The 21,234-nt window shown below is 42.2% G+C and overlaps 2 protein-coding genes and 1 non-coding gene across 3 annotated transcripts; all 3 read right to left on the bottom strand.

The window, feature by feature from the left end:
• Nucleotides 1–7,126: 7,126 nt before the first annotated feature.
• Nucleotides 7,127–7,199, bottom strand: trnav-aac. Its single transcript has one exon. It is a non-coding gene; the product is annotated as a tRNA-Val (tRNA).
• A 1,608-nt stretch (nt 7,200–8,807) lies between these two features.
• On the bottom strand, nt 8,808–15,931 carry LOC117742556 (heterogeneous nuclear ribonucleoprotein A/B-like). The gene is made up of 9 exons (XM_034550052.1): nt 15,801–15,931; nt 14,411–14,745; nt 13,704–13,872; nt 13,114–13,272; nt 12,656–12,787; nt 10,853–10,991; nt 10,411–10,557; nt 9,739–9,829; nt 8,808–9,165 (listed from the first exon to the last, which is right to left on the bottom strand). Exons 2-8 carry the CDS (start codon nt 14,719–14,721, stop codon nt 9,759–9,761), a joined length of 1,128 nt encoding a protein of 375 aa, XP_034405943.1. The 5' UTR covers nt 14,722–14,745; nt 15,801–15,931; the 3' UTR covers nt 8,808–9,165; nt 9,739–9,758.
• A 2,342-nt stretch (nt 15,932–18,273) lies between these two features.
• On the bottom strand, nt 18,274–20,312 carry btg4 (B-cell translocation gene 4). Its single transcript, XM_034550616.1, has 4 exons — nt 20,140–20,312; nt 19,891–20,028; nt 18,958–19,222; nt 18,274–18,637 (listed from the first exon to the last, which is right to left on the bottom strand). The coding sequence occupies exons 1-4, from the start codon at nt 20,310–20,312 to the stop codon at nt 18,431–18,433; spliced, it is 783 nt and encodes a 260-aa protein (XP_034406507.1). The 3' UTR covers nt 18,274–18,430.
• Between the last annotated feature and the right edge of the window lie 922 nt (nt 20,313–21,234).

Raw genomic sequence — 21,234 nt, 5'->3', positions numbered from 1 at the left:
ACACCAACCGACTCACTAAACTAGTGAGGAAGGCCAGCTCCATCATTGGCTACTAACAGGAACAGGTGGTGGCGAGGAGGACACTGTAGAAAGTATTGTCCATATTTGAGAACCTGGACCACCCTCTCCACCACCTACTGCAGGGACAGCGGAGCACGTTCTCCAACATACTGTCATAAGCACAGATACAGGAGAACATTCCAGATAGGAGAACATTCCTGCCAACTGCAATTAGACTGTACAATAAATCACCTCTGGCCAGATCCTCAAATTGATCATCAATAAACATTGCACCACTTTATACACACACACTTTCATTTATTTTTACATTTTCTTTATTATTTAAATTCTTAAATGTAATATGTCCTGCGCTGCTATTTTATTGTATTGTATACATGTGTGCTGCTGCTTCAAAGAAATTTCCCCCTGGGGATGAATAAAGTACATATCTAATCGATTAGAGCCCAATATGATGAGACCATTAATTCTCTGCCAACATTTTTTGTTAATAGAAGAATAGAACTAAAACAAGTGGTTTCAATAATCACGAATGAAGTCCCTGCACACAAGTTTCTCTTTCTAGAAGATGAGAATAATTTGAATATTATGGATCTCTTCACACCTGAATGAACTGAATTTAAAGCTGCATGACAAAATTAAGTTACTTTATTTTAAGTCAAATTCAGCGAAGCTTTTTGTTTTACCATTATTTTTACTTGAAACAAAAGAAAATGTAATTATTATTAGATTACGTATTAATATGAGATATTCAATTGAACTTGACAGTTGTTGACGACACAGACGTTAATACAACTGCTAGGCTACGTCAATGTGGTTTCTGTAGATGGCATTGCCATGGCATCCAACACCACTGTAAAGAATCTCTGCTTGTGTCGTCACACAAACTAAGAAAAGAGATCACATGACTCCAGTATTAGCTGCTCTGCACTGGCTCCATGTAAAATCAAGAATCAGGTCTAGGCCAAAGGCTGGAAGGCCTCGTTCCCACTGGCCCTGCCTCCTCTGTGCCTCCTGCCTCAATTGAATATATATACGCAACTAAATCATAGCATAAATTAGACAATATGTTGATGATCTGGATCTTTGCATGAGGAAATTCTCTCCAACTAGACCTCACTGAATCTTAATTAAATACTGACCTACTTGATACATCTTTGGGTGGTTTGATCCATAACTAAATATTTTATTTTATAAAACAGACGTATGTTTAGACTGTAAAATGCTAATCTAAAGTAACTAATAACTATTTATATTTTTTTTTATTAAATGTAGTAGAAAGAAATGTACTATGTTTTCAGATTGTTGTGAAGTAGATGAGTACAAGTACCTTAAATACAGAAGTGTACTTTTCAATAAAAGATTCAAACACTTACCTGAAGCTCTCTGTGGAATTGGTGGTTAACTTGGCACATCGGAAGTCTCTGGAGATCATCGTCGGTTCCTCCGACACTAGAGAATATACATTTAATTAATAAATCGCCAGTATGATACAGAAACAATGTAAATTATAATATACACTTCAGCATCTAGACTATAATCATGTTTTTGAAACTGCACTCTAGTCTTCTGCACAACCAGCTGGGCTCCCGTGAGAGAAACGAAGGTGCATCTGGAACCGGAAATGGTTCTTCAGTGTGATGCCATAGAAGAACCATTTTTGGTTCCATAAAGAACCTTTTAAACCAGGGTTCTTTAAAATAACCATTTCCTTAAATAGTTCAAATAACCTATTAAAAGGTGCCTCAAAGAACCTTCAAAAGATTGGTTCTTAGTGGCATCTATTCTGGTTCCTCAAAGAACCTTTAACACCAGGGTACTTTGAAGAACTATAAGTAAATGGTTCTTTAAAGAAACTGCCTCAAAGAACTGTAAAAAAAGAAAAAAATCCATTGCTGGTTCTTTGAACAGAACGGAAAAAAAGGTTAAATAAAGAACCCTTTTCAAATGGTTCTTCAGCTAAATAAAAGGTTCTGTGATTAACCAATTTATGGAAAACATGATTTTCTCTTAAACAGCAAAACAATGGAATCAGGGTTCCACCATTTTCTCGAGATCACTGTCAAGGATCTTTTCTGTGAACTAGAAAAATCATATTTTACATGCACAGAAATTCTGGCAAATTAATCAGAATACTACAAACAGTTGTACTGCACTTCAATTTATTGTAAAAATGACGATAACAATGCGGCATTACATTAAACACAAACAATGCCATCTTAACACTCAAAACAGCAGCTGAACCAATGGTGCCGTCTAAGAACAGTTGAGAGCATCAGCTGGAGAAACGCCTCCAAAAATGAAAATGCGTTACCGCTGACGAGGATACGCAACATCATAGACACAAGGGGCCAGCGCAAGGAAATATCTGCCTCTTCCACCAGCAGTTCATGTGCAGCCAGTGTCACACCAACGGGGGTTTGCTATCGCTGCTGCTGCTCAAGACGAGTGTGGGCGTTGGTCTTTGTGGCTCCTGAAAACAAAAACATTTGAGATTTAAAACTGTATTCTGTAAGTTTGTAATGTTTACTAATCAAAGCTTTCTAGTTTGTTGACAATAGTAAATTACTTAATTCAATTGATGTCATATAATTGAAATTGCAATTTTATTTCATGCATGAAAATCCAGAATCAGGATTTTTTGCATACATTTCCCTTTCTTTTTATAAATAAACTAATTAAAGTTGCCCCCCCACAAACGACTAACCTTATCTATTGCAAACAACCGTAATGCCTTTCCCTTGAAGACCGACGGCAGGAGGAGTATAGCATGAGTATAGCCTGTAAACGACAAATCATTCAATTAAAAAAAAAGTCACTCTATTTAAGCCCCTCCCAGTCTTCTGATTGGTTAGCATTTCCAGGGCTAACTGTAAACCAGTAGTCATCTACACAGCATCACTGGCTGCAGCCGTAGACTAGGAAATGTTGCACTTTCATTTTATTAATTTAACATGGCACTGAAACCTCAAAACTAGTACTCAAAAGAAGGGTTGACTAAATATATAGGGTTAAACAAAAGACTTGCAACAGTTCCCTGAGATAAGGTGAGAACTATTCTGCTTTGGTATATTTATCTGCCTCATCGTATTTGATTAAGACCTTTAGCTTATGACGTCCTTAACAAGTCTATAACTATTATTTACATGTGTATAGGAGGACAAAACAGTCACCTTAAATAAAATAAAAGTCAGTCTAGAGCCACAATTATGTTAATATGACCCAGCGTTTACACATTGGGAATATGATCAGGACAAAACTAAAAAGTTCCTTAAAATGGACCTAAAAATGAGCCTTAAATAAGAATTTGCATGTATTAGCCCACGGCCGTCGGTTCAATCAATACTTGTGAACATGAGCTACGCTCTTTCAAAGACAGAAGGTGTCCTCTCACTTGTTATCAGGTATAAAGTCTGGAGCTGCTCCATTGACTGGTTTGTTTTTTTTCAATACCAAAATTAGCTTTTTTCCTTTCGTAGAGTTCTGTTCTGAAACAGAAAATGTTCCCACATACTCAGCATGCCTCTGGACACAGGATCTGAGGCCCACCCGCAAAAGCCTCACGTGTTATATATATATTGAATAAAACACTCACCCAAGATTGGAATAGAGAAGCAAGGGAATTCTTTTAATTGGTGAATATAGTTTTTTTTCTTTACTTCCTGTCGGCGTTGACCAAGTCGGGCCTCGTCGGTACTCCTGCAATATGGTGGCTTGTTCTCCAGCATCCGTTTGCTAGTTATAAACAATGACAACATTAGGACTCCCTGAACCCACTGGCAAGTTAAAAAAAAAAAAAAAAAACATCTCGCTTTTCTTTTTTTAAAGAAATACCAAAAATACACTGTTTATACACCAGAAGCTTTAAAAACTAATTTCAGATCGTCAACTTTCCGACAGCCCTGCAACGCCTCACTTGCATTACTTTTAGGTCAATGGGAGAATACTTGCATATCCAGATCCATGAGTTTCCTTCAGAAGGGGAAGTTGAGCAGGACAGACTTGAGGAGCTGTACATGAGTGAATATGAGATGACACCTGCAAGTTTCCAAAAAGGAACAAAACACAAGTTGTTATTGACATTCCAGGCAAGCGCAGTGCAGTAAAAGGTTTACTATGGCATACAGACCTGATATTTGATTAACAAGTACTGTGAAATTAACTCATAGCGGGTTCAACAACCAAACCATTACTGATTTTTTTACTTTAAAGTCCAAGTTTGTCAAACTCCACAAATCAATGTTATCCATCCAAGAAATGAGGGAAACGTTGCGCTTCCAGCTACTACAGGTACCAATAATATAATCAGATGTATTCAGACACTGAGCCATTATGAAAACATTAGGGAGCAACCAGTACCATGCAACACTTACCCAACACCACCACTCTTCATTGGGACCTCCAGCCAGAGGGTTAGAAGACGAGATGCGAAGGTCAGTTGGAAGTAGGCGGGGCAGACACATACTGCATGATCGTGATTGGTGGAGTGAGTTGTCGTGTGTGTGAGAATTAATTAATTATAATAAATAAAAAAATGCATGCACACACATATATATATATATATATATATATATATGCGTTAACGCATTTTTTGTTGCATTGGGCGGGGCTTAATGCTGCTGCGCACATTGACAGAGAACATAAATGGACATTCTCATTTAAAATCTCTACCAGACGGCGTAGTTAATAAAAGCAAAGCTATTTGTAACCACTGTAAACTGGAGTTATCTTATCATCGGAGGACTACGAGCATGAAGTACGTCTTAAAGGCGTTACGCAGCACTGAAACAACCAGTGGAGCGAAACGTGGTCAGACTACTAAGGCGTGCGGGAGAACTGTGGATAAACCAACGCAGGAACAATGAACACATGCCTCGGCCAAGTGGAGAGCAGCGGACTGCAGACCGAGTCCTGCAGAGGAAGAGGTCTGAGGAGCATCCGTGCTGCGTTCACACCAACGTGTGGTGTGAACACAGCATTAGAAACGCAACGAAAGTATGAGCGTCAAGACGCTCCGTTGATTCGTATGAAACAGAGCGGACTACAAAGATGGCGGCGGGGTCAGTGTAACTGCTTTATTTGTTCAGAGGCTTTACAGACTAAAAAGTCCCCTGCACAGTAAATTACAGCTGTTTTTTTTGCTAGACCTGTTCAGAAGTTTTTTTTAAAACAATTTATATTCTGTATGTTAACTTGCTGTTGCTCCCAGAGTGCCTGTTATATTGTTCTGATAACATTACTTTAAAATAAAAGCGTGCAATGCACTAGTTTTTAATTCATTCTTGAATTTTGCGCATAATGCGATTAATCACAGAAAAATCATGCGATTAATCGATTACAGTTTTTCATCTTTTGCCCAGCAGTAATAAAAAAATATATATATATATATATATATATATATATATTTTTTTTTTTTCTCTCGTGTTCACTTTACCCGTTGCTGCTGTAAGACGGTTAATTTCCCCACTGCGGGACTAATAAAGGATTATATTATCTTATTATGTAGAGGTTCCTTTGAGTAAATTATTTTGCTCTATTTTTTTTTTATTTTAAAGAGAAATGTGTCTTTTCAAATCTGACAAGTATTTGTCATTATTATATGTTATAGATGCTTAAAACCTAAAAAAGTAAGAAATGTATTTATCAGTTTTTTTCCCCTTCATAAACCATTTACACTTAACTTGTGTAAGACTTTTGACATTACAAGAATGACATTTAATCTATGCTACATCTTCTCAAACAGTTGTTTTTGCCTGCGTCCCGCTACAAGCTGTAAACCTCTTTTACCATTACCGTAAAGCACATCAACGGCGTTCAGAATCCTTTACCGTAATGCATATCAATGGCGTTCAGAATCCTTTACCGTAAAGTACATCAACGGCGTTCAGAATCCTTTACCGTAAAGTACATCAACGGCGTTCAGAATCCTTTACCGTAAAGCACATCAACGGCGTTCAGAATCCTTTACCGTAAAGCACATCAACGGCGTTCAGAATCCTTTACCGTAAAGCACATCAACGGCGTTCATAATCCTTTACCGTAAAGCACATCAACGGCGTTCAGAATCCTTTACCGTAAAGCACATCAACGGCGTTCAGAATCCTTTACCGTAAAGCACATCAACGGCGTTCAGAATCCTTTACCGTAAAGCACATCAACGGCGTTCAGAATCCTTTACCGTAAAGCACATCAACGGCGTTCAGAATCCTTTACCGTAAAGCACATCAAAGGCGTTTAGAATCCTTTACCGTAAAGCACATCAACGGCGTTCAGAAACCGTTGTGATTACGTCGATGGCGCAAAAGGTGTTACGGTAATGTCAAGTTTGCGCGTCACCGCCCGGGCGCAGGGTGGTGCACGCGCTCCTATAGAAGAGGACTTATAACGTTTATTATAAATAATAAATACACGAGGGTTGTCATTTACTTATTTCACATCGGTTGCTCTTTTAGACATGAAGGGTAATGTCAGTCAGATTTAGAAATTATATTAAGAGTGAAAACAATGGATAGCTAAATATTGCACTTATGTTAAGTTAGAATGAAGGAGCACAGTCGCGAGACATTTTAACTTAACATTTAAAAACGTAACGACACATATTGAAATGAAAAAACTCAAGCTTCACCAAGTCGCCTTTTTTTTATTTACAACGCTTGTTAATTCATCGACGTTAACGTTAATTACCCTTGAGCCGCAGCCGCCATTAAAAGCCGAACAATATGGCCGTCGGTCGTCCTCAACCTGAAGTTACTTGCGGGGGGCTAACAGACGAGCTAACATGCTATGCTATAACGTAAATACCGATGTCACCCCACATGACATGTTTGCCGCTAGCTCGCCCAGTCAGTCGACTGTCGGGAGTGTGGATAAACTTGTACCTGACCGGTGGAAGCGTCCGTGACTCCGGGTACCTTTCGTTTTATCGCCCACCTTGCGTCCAACCGTCCGAGTCAAAGCCAAAGTTGGGGTCCAAGACGCAGGTGGTCGGTGTGGTGTGGCGTCGAAGTTACGATACCTGTCTCGTTGATGGCATGGGCCCGCCCTACTCGGCCTCTGATTGGCTCACCAATAATGTACTAGCCCTATCAGCGGTTGAGAAAAAAAAAACTGTTTCCGCCCGGTCTCGAACCGGGGACCTTTCGCGTGTTAGGCGAACGTGATAACCACTACACTACGGAAACTGTGTGCGGGTTCATGTTGACTCACGCGATCATGACTTCATATGACTCTGAAGTCGTGTAAAATGCTATATTATGTTATATATTATATGTTTATTAATGTAGCGCACACGGCAACTGTGAGGATAACAAAAAAAAACAAAGTGGCGACGCGAAGAGAAAATGTGGCGTAAGTAATAAGTTAGAAGTCATGAAAACCGATGTCCAAGGGGGGGGAAGGGCGAAAGCCAGCCCCGGGGTTCGTACCCACGATCCTCTTGCCGTGCAGCGAATGAAAAAAAAAAGAACAATGTGTTCTTTTTGGGACATAATTCCCTTATATCTTTTCACGCTACAACTGAATAATAACTGCTTTATTGGTTCTTTACGTTCATTACAATGTGCTTTGCACGCATTCCTCCGCAGCAGGCGAAAGGAACCATTTAGGACGCTTGAACTCTTTGCCACCAAAAACACATTTTTTATATCAGAATTATTTTTTCCCTAAAGTACTATTTGCTGTTTAAATAGTTAACGCTGCAGGGACGTTAGATTTTATTTGATTATAGGAGAAAGTAATCAGCGCCAAACAAACAAAACGATACTTACAGGTTTCTGGTCTTCACAATCTTCACAAATTAACTTTGATGTTGTGTAAAGAACCAAAAACGTTGGGCTATACAGGAACTCCACTGGGCGGAGGAGGACTAGTCTCATTTAGACTACGGTGTCTGTTATAGCTAAATCAGAAAAAATATATACACACACCTCATTCAAGAAGCAATCTAATTGTCTTGTTATAATACCTCCCTTGAACCAAAACGTCCACTTGCCAATAGCTAAGATATCACTTAAACTATAGAAATGTGTAAACTTTGTATGCTCCGCAATCCACAAATAACGTTAAAGTTTACGAGCACCAGAAGTAAAGACCGTTTAAAACAAACAAAAGCTACAGTTTGCTCCTTTTCCCCAGCACCAGAATTAACAGTAACATTAAGCAATAAAAATACACCAAAAATATTACAAACGAGAATGTTTATTACTAATAAATTGCCAGAGACACTAGCCGAGGAGACTCCAGTGGTCTGAAAGTCTTTAAAAGACAAAAACAAAAAGGGAAATTTAAGCAGACATTTAACTTCAAAGCGGTTACTTCTAAAAAACCAGTGACACTTGACAAAAAAAAAAAAAAAAAAAAAAAAACACAAACTAAACCAGCAGAGAAACTTAAACACGTTGCTAATGTAAAAAGGTATGGAGGTTTTAACAGGAATCATGCCACAGCTGCATAAGGTGGAATAATTGGTTCCTCCCCCATTTCATCTTTATGCTTTTCGAAGACGTTTTAATACCTTTGTGAAGCGTGCAGGCTATGTAGATTGAAGGAATAAGAGTTAAAATTATCTTGGTACACTGGATTCCACATGAAGGGGAAAAACAAATTACCAAATGAGGGAACGTGGAACGCCACGTTCCTTCATTACGGATCATCGAATTGTGTGGCGACAAAAGAGAATACACAATGTTTGACAACTTAATTTAAATCCTAAACCCTTTAAACCACTTTCCTTGTCTTCCACCCCTGGAAGCTTCAGAACCCCCCGGGGAAAAAAAAAAGTTTAAAAAAAATTACTGAAAACTGTTTATTTTGTCAAAAAAAGCTCCTTTACAGCGCCAAGAGTTTCAACCTGTAAAGCCAGCAAACATGTAAAATACAAGCCTTACAATACATTAGAATCAAAACAGGTACCAAAAAGTACAGTAAAAATTACACTTCCATTGATGGAAATGTGGAAGGGGGGGGGGGACGAGAGAAAAAAACAAAAACACCAAAGGGAAACGTAAAACCTAAAAATGAAAGGATAAAAAAACAAAAACAAAGAAAAAGTTACATTTCAGATGTTTTCTGTACAAATGGTCTTCTGTCATAAAAGAGGTCGAGTCAGTGTTTCCATCCAGCCGTCGGTCTCACTGGATCACTGGAGTCCTGCAGGAACAACACGAGTCAGTTCTCAATCAAAAGCAGCATTTATGGTCATTCTTAATTAAAGTATAATAATGTGCTTAGAGCGTTATCAAGTTCATCTCTGAAGTTAATTTTATATTCATGTGAAAACATCTCCTTCAAACTATTTATTCTAGTCCATCACCAACACTTAATTTTTTACTAGATCACATGATGCTTTATCATTTACCTTCAGCCAGTACTCATTTTCACTGAGCCTGAACGCATCATGATGCAACTGACCCTCCATTACTAGCTCTCCTATTGGTTGTTTACAATGTCACATGATCCGAAGCAAGGAAAAAAAAAAACAACGTCCTGATCCCGTGTGACTGAATATTGGAACGTAATGACAGTAAAACTGTGTTTTACGCGTTAAACTGTCATTAATCTGCGGTTCAGATGCGTGAAGAGGGGGATCTGTACGCTCCGCTACGCCACTCAAGACAATAAATCCTCACTTATTGAACTCGGCATGCACTAATCCCGAATGTTTCTATGTAATAACCACCTATCAGCCGTCGGGGTTTCAGTGTAAAAGGTACCGTGACATACCTTGCGCTGCCATGTGATCATCAGTATGGCTTGTAGCCGGTCTGGTGTGGCCCCCGTCTTGGAGTTTTCCCGTAGCTGCCGTTGCCCTGGTCTGTATAGGGGGTACAAACGGGTCAGACACACGGACACATCTTAACCTCCTCTCGCCAAAAAATTAAATAAATAAATACCCCGCCGGGCGGCTGGTAGAGCATGTTCTCTTTTAACACCGTTCATCACATCCAGAGGCTGCAAACGTCATGGTCGCTTTGTTAAAAGTAAACATGCTCTTCCATCCGAAAAAGAAACCGATTTTTTCCCCCCATCAACATTTTATTCTACACGTCTAAAAACCTTGTTTACTTTAAAACCAGACCAGGTGGAAAAAAAACAAAACAGAATAAACTACGAAGCCAAACTCGATTCATCGGAGACCGACAGTCAACAAGTCGGTGAAACTTCCCAAAAAAACCCCAGCGTTTCAGGAAAGCACGTCAACGCATCGCGGTTGAACTCTGCGGGATGGAGCGCTAGTTAGCGTTAGCAGGAGCTAACAGCTAACGGTACGTTGAGTCATTACGGTGCTTTCGAGGAGATGTTTTCACAGCAATATAAAATAGATGACCCGTTTTTTTTTTTAAATAAAAAGACACTCCGATGGATGCTTCAGTGACCAGGTTTGAGTGTACTCACTGTAATCGTAACCGGGACCGTATCCGTAGTAGCCAGAAGAGTAGTCGTAGTTGCCGTAGCCTCCGTATCCGCTGTAGCCGTAGCCCTGGTTACCGTATCCCGGGTTCCAGTAGTTTCCGTAGCTCTGGTTCCAGCCTTGACCTTGACCTGAGGCACACGGTCACGTTTAGAACACAGGCCACAACATACTTACACTAAACTGTCAGTATGCATTTATAGGGATATAGTTATTCGACACCTTTTAAGGCGCTACGAATAAAAATTGATTACTTATATAAGTTGGTTTAAAGTACTTTTTAAAGAGAACGCACTTCTCCTTTGACATTTAATTATGGCGTAATTTTGTGTGTAAACAAAATCGCACCATCAGCTTTGTACACGTCAGTTTTTATTTAGTGGATTAATAAAGTTGTTATATTTCCATCTTTTATTCTTTGCTTACCTCCACGACCTCGGCCTCCCCGGCCTCCATAACCACCACCTCCTCCTCCTCCGCCGCCTCCTCCACCTCCACCGCCGCGTCCTGCTCCATACTGCTGTTGCTGGTACACCTCCTTTGGCTGGGCGATCTTCAGCTCACACTGGACGAGAAAAACAAAAAAAAAAACACACGTGATCATCGAGTCTACGGCGGTTAAACACTCGGCTCTTCAAACCGCTTCCGGTCAACATTGAAGGACGGATCATCTTCACCGGCTCACCGATTGGCTGTAGTTACTTTGCAGATGACAGACACACTAGTGAAAGTCAAGTTGTTTTTCCAACAGTAACCTTCATTTTGGTAATTTCTTAGTCATTTTAAATTTAATTTGTTGCTTAAAATGTTCTTGATCTTTGGGATTAAAAATCACACATCACCCACTAAAGACCCGAGGACACTATTTGACAAAATAGGGAGAAGATGGTATTGTGTTTTATCCTAAGGCTACCAGCAGCAGCCCTGTCTCCATGGAAACGCAAACAATGAGGAACCTTCATGTTCCACTAAAAAAATCGTCTCAGGACTGAAAGTATCCCAAACTTCTTGGTGGCAATGAAGAGACTTCAGGGGTCACATGAAGGGAGCTAGAGACTTCAGGGGTCACACGAAGGCAGCTAGAGAGACTTCAGGGGTCACACGAAGGGAGCTAAAGAGACTTCAGGGGTCACATGAAGGGAGCTAGAGACTTCAGGGGTCACACGAAGGCAGCTAGAGAGACTTCAGGGGTCACACGAAGTGAGCTAGAGACTTCAGGGGTCACACGAAGTGAGCTAGAGACTTCAGGGGTCACACGAAGGGAGCTAGAGACTTCAGGGGTCACACGAAGGGAGCTAAAGAGACTTCAGGGGTCACACGAAGGGAGCTAAAGAGACTTCAGGGGTCACACGAAGGGAGCTAGAGACTTCAGGGGTCACACGAAGGGAGCTAGAGACTTCAGGGGTCACACGAAGGCAGCTAGAGACTTCAGGGGTCACACGAAGGCAGCTAAAGAGACTTCAGGGGTCACATGAAGGGAGCTAGAGACTTCAGGGGTCACACGAAGGGAGCTAGAGACTTCAGGGGTCACATGAAGGGAGCTAGAGACTTCAGGGGTCACACGAAGGGAGCTAGAGACTTCAGGGGTCACACGAAGGGAGCTAAAGAGACTTCAGGGGTCACATGAAGGGAGCTAAAGACTTCAGGGGTCACATGAAGGGAGCTAGAGACTTCAGGGGTCACACGAAGGCAGCTAAAGAGACTTCAGGGGTCACACGAAGGCAGCTAAAGAGACTTCAGGGGTCACACGAAGGGAGCTAAAGAGACTTCAGGGGTCACATGAAGGGAGCTAAAGACTTCAGGGGTCACATGAAGGGAGCTAGAGACTTCAGGGGTCACACGAAGGCAGCTAAAGAGACTTCAGGGGTCACACGAAGGCAGCTAAAGAGACTTCAGGGGTCACACGAAGGCAGCTAAAGAGACTTCAGGGGTCACATGAAGGGAGCTAAAGAGACTTCAGGGGTCACATGAAGGGAGCTAAAGAGACTTCAGGGGTCACATGAAGAGAGCTAGAGACTTCAGGGGTCACACGAAGGGAGCTAGAGACTTCAGGGGTCACACGAAGGGAGCTAGAGACTTCAGGGGTCACATGAAGGGAGCTAAAGAGACTTCAGGGGTCACATGAAGGGAGCTAAAGAGACTTCAGGGGTCACATGAAGGGAGCTAGAGACTTCAGGGGTCACAGGTCACATGAAGGCATCTCAACAGCTGAAAACTGTGCGTTTGTACCCTGCCGCCCTGGATGGTGTGGTACTTCTTCTCCAGACACTTCTTGACGCTGGCTTCGTCTTTGTATGTGATGAAGATGAACCCCCTCCTCTTCTTCGATTTGGGGTCGATGGGAAGCTCAATGGTTTCGATCTAGAAGAAGATGACGGAGATTTGAAAGATTTAAAAAAGAAGTGTTTTATTAAGGCTAATAATTCAACCATAAGGACAATATTTATGTTCGACATTTTCCAAATTATTCTCTGCCACATTTTTTAAAACAAAAACAAACGGGTAGAACGATTAACTATTAATTTCAGACGCTTTCGACTGAGTCATTTTCCATCAGCCATTTGTTTATTAGACAGAATCTTTGAAGATAAATTAACCACGGCTGTGTAATTTAATGTCTGTGTTAAGAGTGTACATTTGTGTAGTCAGTGGTTTTTAGACACACTTCAACATCTCGTAAAACTGACCTCTCCGAAAGCTCCGAAATATTCCCTAATGGCGTCCTCGGTGGCCTCGGGGTTCAAGCCCCCGACAAAGATCTTCTTGGCGGGCTCCTTCTTCATGGCCATCGCCTTCTTGGGGTCGATCGGACGTCCGTCCAGTCTGTGTTCCTTCTGCTCCAGCACCTGCAGACGAGTCACGGTTATTATACAACAATCTGTTCTTTAGAGCAATTAAAGTGTCCGAGCACGCTCTTTAAATTCTTTTGATTTTAGTCGTAGACGGTTTAGTTTAGACTTCATCTGTGCATTAAAACAATGTTCAATAAGCAGGAGTTGAAAAGCATGTTCTCTTTAAACAAACTAGTTACACCACAGCCAGAAGCTGAACAATAAAGTAAACTTTGTTGGCCCTTGAACAAACAAAAACAAAAGCTTAAAATGTGTGACATTTCATCAGAAACATTATTCTCCATGTCAAATAAACGATTTACTTTAATGAGATTAAGAAGAAGAAAAACCCATTCAATTCTGAGGTCGGTAACGCCTCGACAACTTCAGGCTGTCGCTCATAAAAATGAATTGTGTCTGTCATGTTGTACTAAAAGCATGCGCACCTTCTCCACGCTGGCGGCCTCCTTGAAGAGGACGAAGCCGAAGCCTCGGGACCGGCCGGTGTTGGAGTCCATCTTGATGGTGCAGTCCGACACCTCGCCGAACTTACTGAAGTAATCCTTCAGGTCCTTTTTACTCGTGTCCCAGCTGAGGCCGCCCACGAACATTTTCCTATTTAAAAAAAAAAAAACACATTCATTGTTAATTATTACACAGGAAGCATAACATTTGTTTTCTTATGTCACTTATTTATAGTCATTCTGAACAGTCGTTCCTTTTTCCACCATCCTGCACTGACATTCTTTGTCTCACATTGTGTTGAAGAACAAGTGCGACGACTCTGACACGAAATGATAGTTTCTTTTGGGTTAGAACTTAATCCATCTGTTCTTGTACAATCCTCATACTCCTTACATAAGTTTTAGAATCAAACATGCTCTATAAATAAAGTTGATTCTAATTTCTTGAACGACAGGCATAAAATACTAGAACTGTTTCCACAGTAAATGTCTTTGTTTACTTCCTTCCAGTTTTTATTTACAAATGAACTTCTGAGCTCATAACCAGTAGTTGTGCCTCTGTACTTTTCTCCTCTGTGTCTTTATTCTCTGACGGCTTCATCGTCTAGGACTTCATTCACTTTCCAACCGATTGATGACCAGATTCAGTGCCATCTGCCACCCGTACGTCAGAGACACTCAACACTCACCCGGCATCTTCCTCTCCTTTGCTGGCGTCGATCTTGCCCCCGTCAGCGCCCTCGGTCACGTCGCCGCCTTCGGTCGCCTCGGCTCCATCCGCACCCTCGGCGCCGTTGTCCTGGATGTCTTCTTGGATGTCTTCTGGGATGTCCTCCTGGATGTCCAGGCCGTCGGCATGGCCTTCCTCCTGGACGTCCTGGCAGTCCTCCTCCTCCTCCTCTCCCGCCATTAGCTCCTGCTCGGCTCCGTTCTGGTCCTCTTCCCCCTCGTTGCCGTTCTGGTCCGATGTCTCCATGAGGAGAGTATCAGCGTCTGCCATTCTGACGGTGGGCTCTTCGAGAGACTGAGCGGGACGGAGACAGATTTAGGACGCAGGACATAACAAAGAGCACAAACACAGCATTTGTTTTGTGTGTGTGTGTGGGGGGGGGGCGTGACATTTGCATTGTGGAAAAAAATTAATAAACTGTTTTTAATACATCTTTAAGCCCAACATAGAGACCATCGGGGCTTTACTTGGAGGGGGGCAGATTATGATAAATGTGAGAAGCCCATACATTCATTTAAATGCATTTCACTATTATATGCATATTCCATCTTATATCTGGACCCTTAATCTGCAATAAAGTTAAAATGCATCGCGCCATCGGTGCTTGTTTACGTATTCTTTTCTCCAACCAACGTGCAGCTCGACGCCGCCGACCACAGCAACAATAGCTGCACATTGTTCAGCTGCGAGCTAGCGGGTCGGTGAACTGTTTTCTTATTTCACATTCGTACAAAACGACCGCGGAGTGGCCGTGGTAAACACGACGGGCGGGCCACGCGACTGCACCGTTAACCGGCTCGCACGCGAGGTCTTTGTTCGCCGGGAGAACGCAGCGGTAACCCCCGGAGAAGCGGGTCCGTGTTCGGAGGGTGGGGGGTTTCAAGCGGACCGCGCTTTGCTCGGAACAGAGAGCAGGCCCCGGATAGCAGCTAGCAGTTAGCACACTGGACATTAATCACATAAACAAGTTTGGGAGAGAAAAATATATATACATTTAAAAAGAAGAATCCCACTCTCACGTATTGAAGAACGTCGGCTTTGTTTTTCTGCCGCGATCGACGACTCGAGTCGTTCAATCGGGACCAAAAAACCGCGTGAACGTCTCCGGTGGCTAACGGCTAACTGCTAACAGCTAACGGCTAACACCGCGAAGCTAGCGAGTGGTTTTCCTGCAAACAAGCCGACACGTTACGGGTAAAAAAAAAAAAAAAAAAAAAAGAAAGGTGCCGAACGCGTTGAAAAAAAAAAAAAGAATCACGCGCCGCAACGCGAGACGCTTCGTCAACGGCCGCTCTCGCCTTCATTTAAATAAAATCAGAAATTAATAACAAAAAGGAACGCGTGCTTACTTTGTGGGGGGAAAAAAAAAATACCGGAGACGCCGACTCGCTGCTCAAAATGGACACTCTCCAAATTCGCCGCTAACTCGTGGCAATATATATACGACCGGATGTCAGCGGGCGCTAGGACACCTCGCAACGACGGCGCCTGTGATTGGACACGCGGCTCCAGCGGGCGATTAAAGACGTCACGCTATTGGCTGATTGGCTGACGCACTGATGACGAGGGAGGAAATACGGCAGCCAAATGTCCTTTCTTCCTTTTTTTCCCGTGCTCTCACCCGCCACCCCGAGCCGTTGTTTGATATTTCATTGCATTGTAATCGACGTGGTGCTTTTAATACACGTGACAACGGTTAATATATGTTTATATGTCTTTGTTTTGATCGGTAAACGAGAGCATACTGCACAGTTCTTCTAACTTTAATACTCAAAAGCTAATTTCTTGTTTGTGAAAACATGAACATGCACTGTGATGACTTCCCAGTCACAACTCGCTTCACTCTCAATGATTTCTCTTCTTTTCAGCTCTTGAGTTGGAAGCCCGGTTTGCAGGATGTCTGCGCGTCTGGCTCCAGTGATGAAACACATTGTTGACTCTTTGACTCTGGATACATTGCACCACCATCTTGTTTACACTTCTCATGTGTCTTCTATTTGCACTGCATTGTTGGGACCTTTTTGTTGCATAATTAATTATTTTGTTTTGCACCAGAGATACTTATGTTCCTATAGCTGTACTGCACTGTGTATAGGTAGATGACTACTAAGGAATAAAGTTCCTTCAGCTTATCTTATCTTTAATCTATATTCATTAAGAGGTCTCATGTAAAGAGACACAGTAATACTTACTTTGAGTGTACTACACTCATTTAAAAAGAAGCAAAGAGGATGTGCAAATGTTCAGATATAGGAACAATGCTGTATTGAATAATTGAAGATTGAGTCCATAAACTCATGTTCACTGAGGGAATAAATCAAGAGACACCGTTATTTATGGTCTGTTTGACTTTAAATGACCATAATCTACAAAATGAACATCACGCTGTATTGAAGAAGACTTGAAACTAGAGATTGAGACCAAAAACTAATGTTTACAATGTTTACTGAGGGAATGAATCAAGAGATAAGTAGAGTTATTTTCTCATAGATTTCTATACAACCAGATGTAGTAAATGCTGGTTCATTTAGAGTTCAATAGACCATAAAGCAGGGTGTGCTTTAGGGCGGGGCTACAAGGTGATTGAAAGGTACCAGAGACGTATACAGTGCCTCCGCCGTAGACTGTGATGTCACCCATTGGTTTCTGAACTGCCATTTTGAAGCGTGGAGTTCGACGATTTTGCCGTCGCCATGTTTTTCTCAACCGTATCTGGACTGACCACGTGGCGTCCAGACCGAGCTGCACTTTAAAAACTTTAAAAAGTAATTAAATTCATTCATAACTTTATTTAACTTCTTGCAAGTCCAAACAACACATTGAAGCAGAAAGTTTCCTTTGACGGTTAGAAACCAGGACATCCCATGAACCCTCGGGTTAACGGTTGAGCACGAGGCTGTAAATACATGTCAAAAGTCACTTATCTCCCTGATTTTAACATCCAAGCTCCTTACTCATAAAATTACGCTTTTACGAGTGTCAAAACAGTATTAATCCATTAAAATGCGTTACGTCTTTAATCCTCAAGGTGAGTAAAAGTAATATTCCAGGCTGAACTTGCATGGTCCTTCCTAAATTACCAGAGTTCAAGGTGCCATGTCATGTAAGTCCAAAGTGAACAGAACAGACTTTTGACAGCTGCAGTGAACTAAAAATACAAAGTGTGCCATTTGGAACGCGGCTCAAGTGTCCAGAGCGTTTGTTTTTCTGGCATGAAAAGCCTGGAGCTCCGCCCCCACGTAGCAAACCAGCGCTTATCACGACAGTGATTGTGGGTAACTGCCCCGGTGCAAGTCTGCAGAGATGTGTGCACGAGAGGCAGTCTCTAGTCTGCACGAGAGGCAGTCTAGTCTGCACGAGAGGCAGTCTAGTCTCCACGAGAGGCAGTCTAGTCTCCACGAGAGGCAGTCTAGTCTCCACGAGAGGCAGTCTAGTCTCCACGAGAGGCAGTCTAGTCTCCACGAGAGGCAGTCTAGTCTCCACGAGAGGCAGTCTAGTCTCCACGAGAGGCAGTCTAGTCTCCACGAGAGGCAGTCTAGTCTCCACGAGAGGCAGTCTAGTCTGCACGAGAGGCAGTCTAGTCTCCATGGAGGCAGTCTCTAGTCTGCACAAGGCAGTCTCTAGTCTGCACAAGGCAGTCTCTAGTCACATTTTAAGCACATTTACACGAGTTAATGCGCATAAATAAAATCTGAAATAAAGAAGGAGACACGTTTAGAACCAGCAGAGCTGACGCGGACGCATTTATTTCTTTTCAATGACAGTTCAATGTTACTTTAATTTTTAGTTAAAAACAAAACAAAAAGCACATAGAATGGATAATCATTTAAAATACACGACTGTTTTCAAAGTTTAAAATCATGCTTAAACAGCAATACGTTAAATCATTAACACTTTTTAAATCATATAATATCAAACTCTATATCCTTTAAGCAGAGTAAATGTCCTTGATACCCCTCAAACGGTAGAAGCACCCCATCTATCGGGCCTTGCTGACCCAGTGGTACTTGTCCACGCGAGGCCCGGCGAAGGTGAACGTGGCTCGAAAGGACGACTTGAAACCTTTCTGGGTGGAGAACTGGGAGGTCGGCCCCCCCACTGGGGGAGGAGGGTGAGGAGGGAATGCGTCGGCCTTCCTCTTCTCCCTCAGCCAGGTCTGAGGGGCGGCCGGAGAAAACTCACTGAACTGAGGAGCAAAAAGAAACCGTCAAAAAAAAACCTTAAAATGTACAAAACGTCTCTAGAACGGTTGTTTTTCCGAGAAAAGAGTTTCTCAGACCGAGCCGGACATCCGACACTTCAGTTTATACATTTTATTACTAGAAACATGGATATTTTGTGTTCTTAGTTACAGAGCGGTGCAAAGAAATTCCCTCGGTAGACACATTTGACTAACGTCTCAAAATGAAACAATCATTTTTCAACCTGGACTTTATCAAATGTTCACATTTCTATTTTAAGATGCTACATAATTAGCGTATTTACACCGTTCCTGGAGCGTCTTACCCGGTAGACGCTGTTGGGGTTGCTGACCGTCGGGATGCTTTTGGGCTCGCTGGGCGCGACCGGAACGGGGCAGAGGGCCGGCAGGTTGCCGCCGCCGCTGTCGTCGTCGTCTCCGCCCGCTTCCTCCTCGTCCGAGGAGCTTCCCGACCGGACGTCGAGGCTAGCCCGCTCCACGGCTTCGTGCACGCGGCGGGAAAACTGCCCATCCGCACGGCGGCAGCCGGTCACCGTGGAGACGCAGAACGGCGCGCTTCGTTCGCCGTACCTGCAGAAGAGGACAAAGCGGTTAGAAAATGCTAAAATCTGTGTGAAACTACCTCGCGTCACCTGACACCTCCGTTAGCTCGGCTTGCTAATTTAGCTACATTAGCCAAGCCGGTGCGTGAAAACATCCCAAAACACACGACAGCGTAGCTTCAGAGTTTTGGGGTATTACGTCTAGAAGTTATAAGTCTTTTACTTGCAAAATTCCATTTAAAAATGAGCGGTGAAGCCCCGCCCCTTCCAGTTTTACCACCACGGGATCTTATTTTGGGAACAAACAAACAAACATGTCTGGTAACGCTATTCAATGGCGAGAGGTTTGAATTGTTCCATCAATTCTACAAAATGATTGACGATTTAAAAAACATTTTTAAAGTAGAAGAAAAGGCAAATAGAAAAGCGACGTTTCCCTTTGAAGACGGATGTTTATCACTAAAATTTCAGTTTAAGTTGGATCAGTTTCGTGAAATTAGAACTTTTTCAGGACAAACTTGATGACTTTCTCTGCAAATGGTTTGGACGTTCACGACGCGAAGCTAGCAGATTAGCTTAAAGCTAATTTAGCATAAAGACCGGCAGCAGAAAATCCACCAATTTAGCTCATCTCAATTTTTCTTTAAAGTCACATAACAACCAAAGTGAAACAGGTAAATGACCTCCGTCTCTGACCTGCAGGACACGTCTCCAGGGTCGACCCACACCGTCAGCTCCAGCGGGAGGCCCAGATCCTCGTACCGAACCGGGCTACGATCGCAGGCCTGCCGCAGCACCGGGTCCTGCAGCTGCAGCCGGTTCACACGGAGACACCTGGCACAGAAAAACACCACCCGGCCTCAGAGACTCATCATTAATAGAAACCAGTAAAGATAAAGCTCCTTCTGGGCCCAGACCGGTCCTGGATCCCAAGGGACTGCTGACCTGTAGGCCTGCCCCTTGGCGGGCGCGTTGGGGTGCCAGTGGTTCTTGTAGTTCTCAAACAGAACCGCGGTGAGGGCGGCGGCGAAGCGCTCCCGGCCCTCGTTGTCCAGACAGCCGTACCGCTTCACCAGCCGAGCCACGAAGAACACGGCGGCGGCGATCTCCTCCTTCATGGCGCTCCGACTTCGAGTTGACCCACACGACGACCTGACGCTTTAAAAAAAAACAACAAAAAAAACAAAACAAAAAAAACCTCCACGGAGAATAAAACGTAAACAACAAGAACATAAAACTAACTGGAGCCGGAAAACTCAAGCAAACATATTTGCTGCTGGAGCTCTGGAGAGAACTCAGCTCTGATTTTAATCACAACATAAAATAAAACTCATAAATCTAAACGTGCCTGAATGTTGTTGACGCTTCACACACATCAGACACTAAAAGTCTCTCCAGAGCTGCTCATGTGGGTTTAATAGAGCTCACACACCTGAAGCCCGTTCACCTGATTACATCACGTGTGTGTGTGTGTGTGTGTGTGTGTGTGTGTGATTGATTACACTATATTTAAATAGATATAAAAATATATATATTTATGAAAATATATAAATACAAATAAATATATATATAAATAAATGTATATATTTATATGAATAAAAGAAAATATATATATTTATGACAATATATAAATACAAATATACATATCTATACATATATATATATTTATGAAAATATATATATATTTATGAAAATATAGATTTTTTAAAAATATATAAATATATATTTTAAAAAAAAAATATATATATATATATATATATATAAATATATATATACGCTGTCGGTCAAAAGTTTGGGGTCACCTGGTATGTAGATTTTTTTTCTTTCCTCCAATGATGACTATTTTAGAGACAAACAGAGTATAATTTAGGCACTAAATGTATTATTTGTAATAGTTTTGGCCCCAAAAGAAGAAGAATGACCTGAATAAAACGTGTGTTTCGTCCCCACAGTGTTACAGGCCAGGGGAGAATACTGTTGCAACTATTTCCCCCCAAAACACCCTTTGTTTTTTAAAATTTGCATCAACGCTCCTTCTTG

The sequence above is a fragment of the Cyclopterus lumpus genome, chromosome 14 (assembly GCF_009769545.1).
Source record: "Cyclopterus lumpus isolate fCycLum1 chromosome 14, fCycLum1.pri, whole genome shotgun sequence".
In the NCBI taxonomy this organism is placed as follows: Eukaryota; Metazoa; Chordata; class Actinopteri; order Perciformes; family Cyclopteridae; genus Cyclopterus; species Cyclopterus lumpus.
This window is presented reverse-complemented; position numbering and strand designations above follow the sequence as displayed.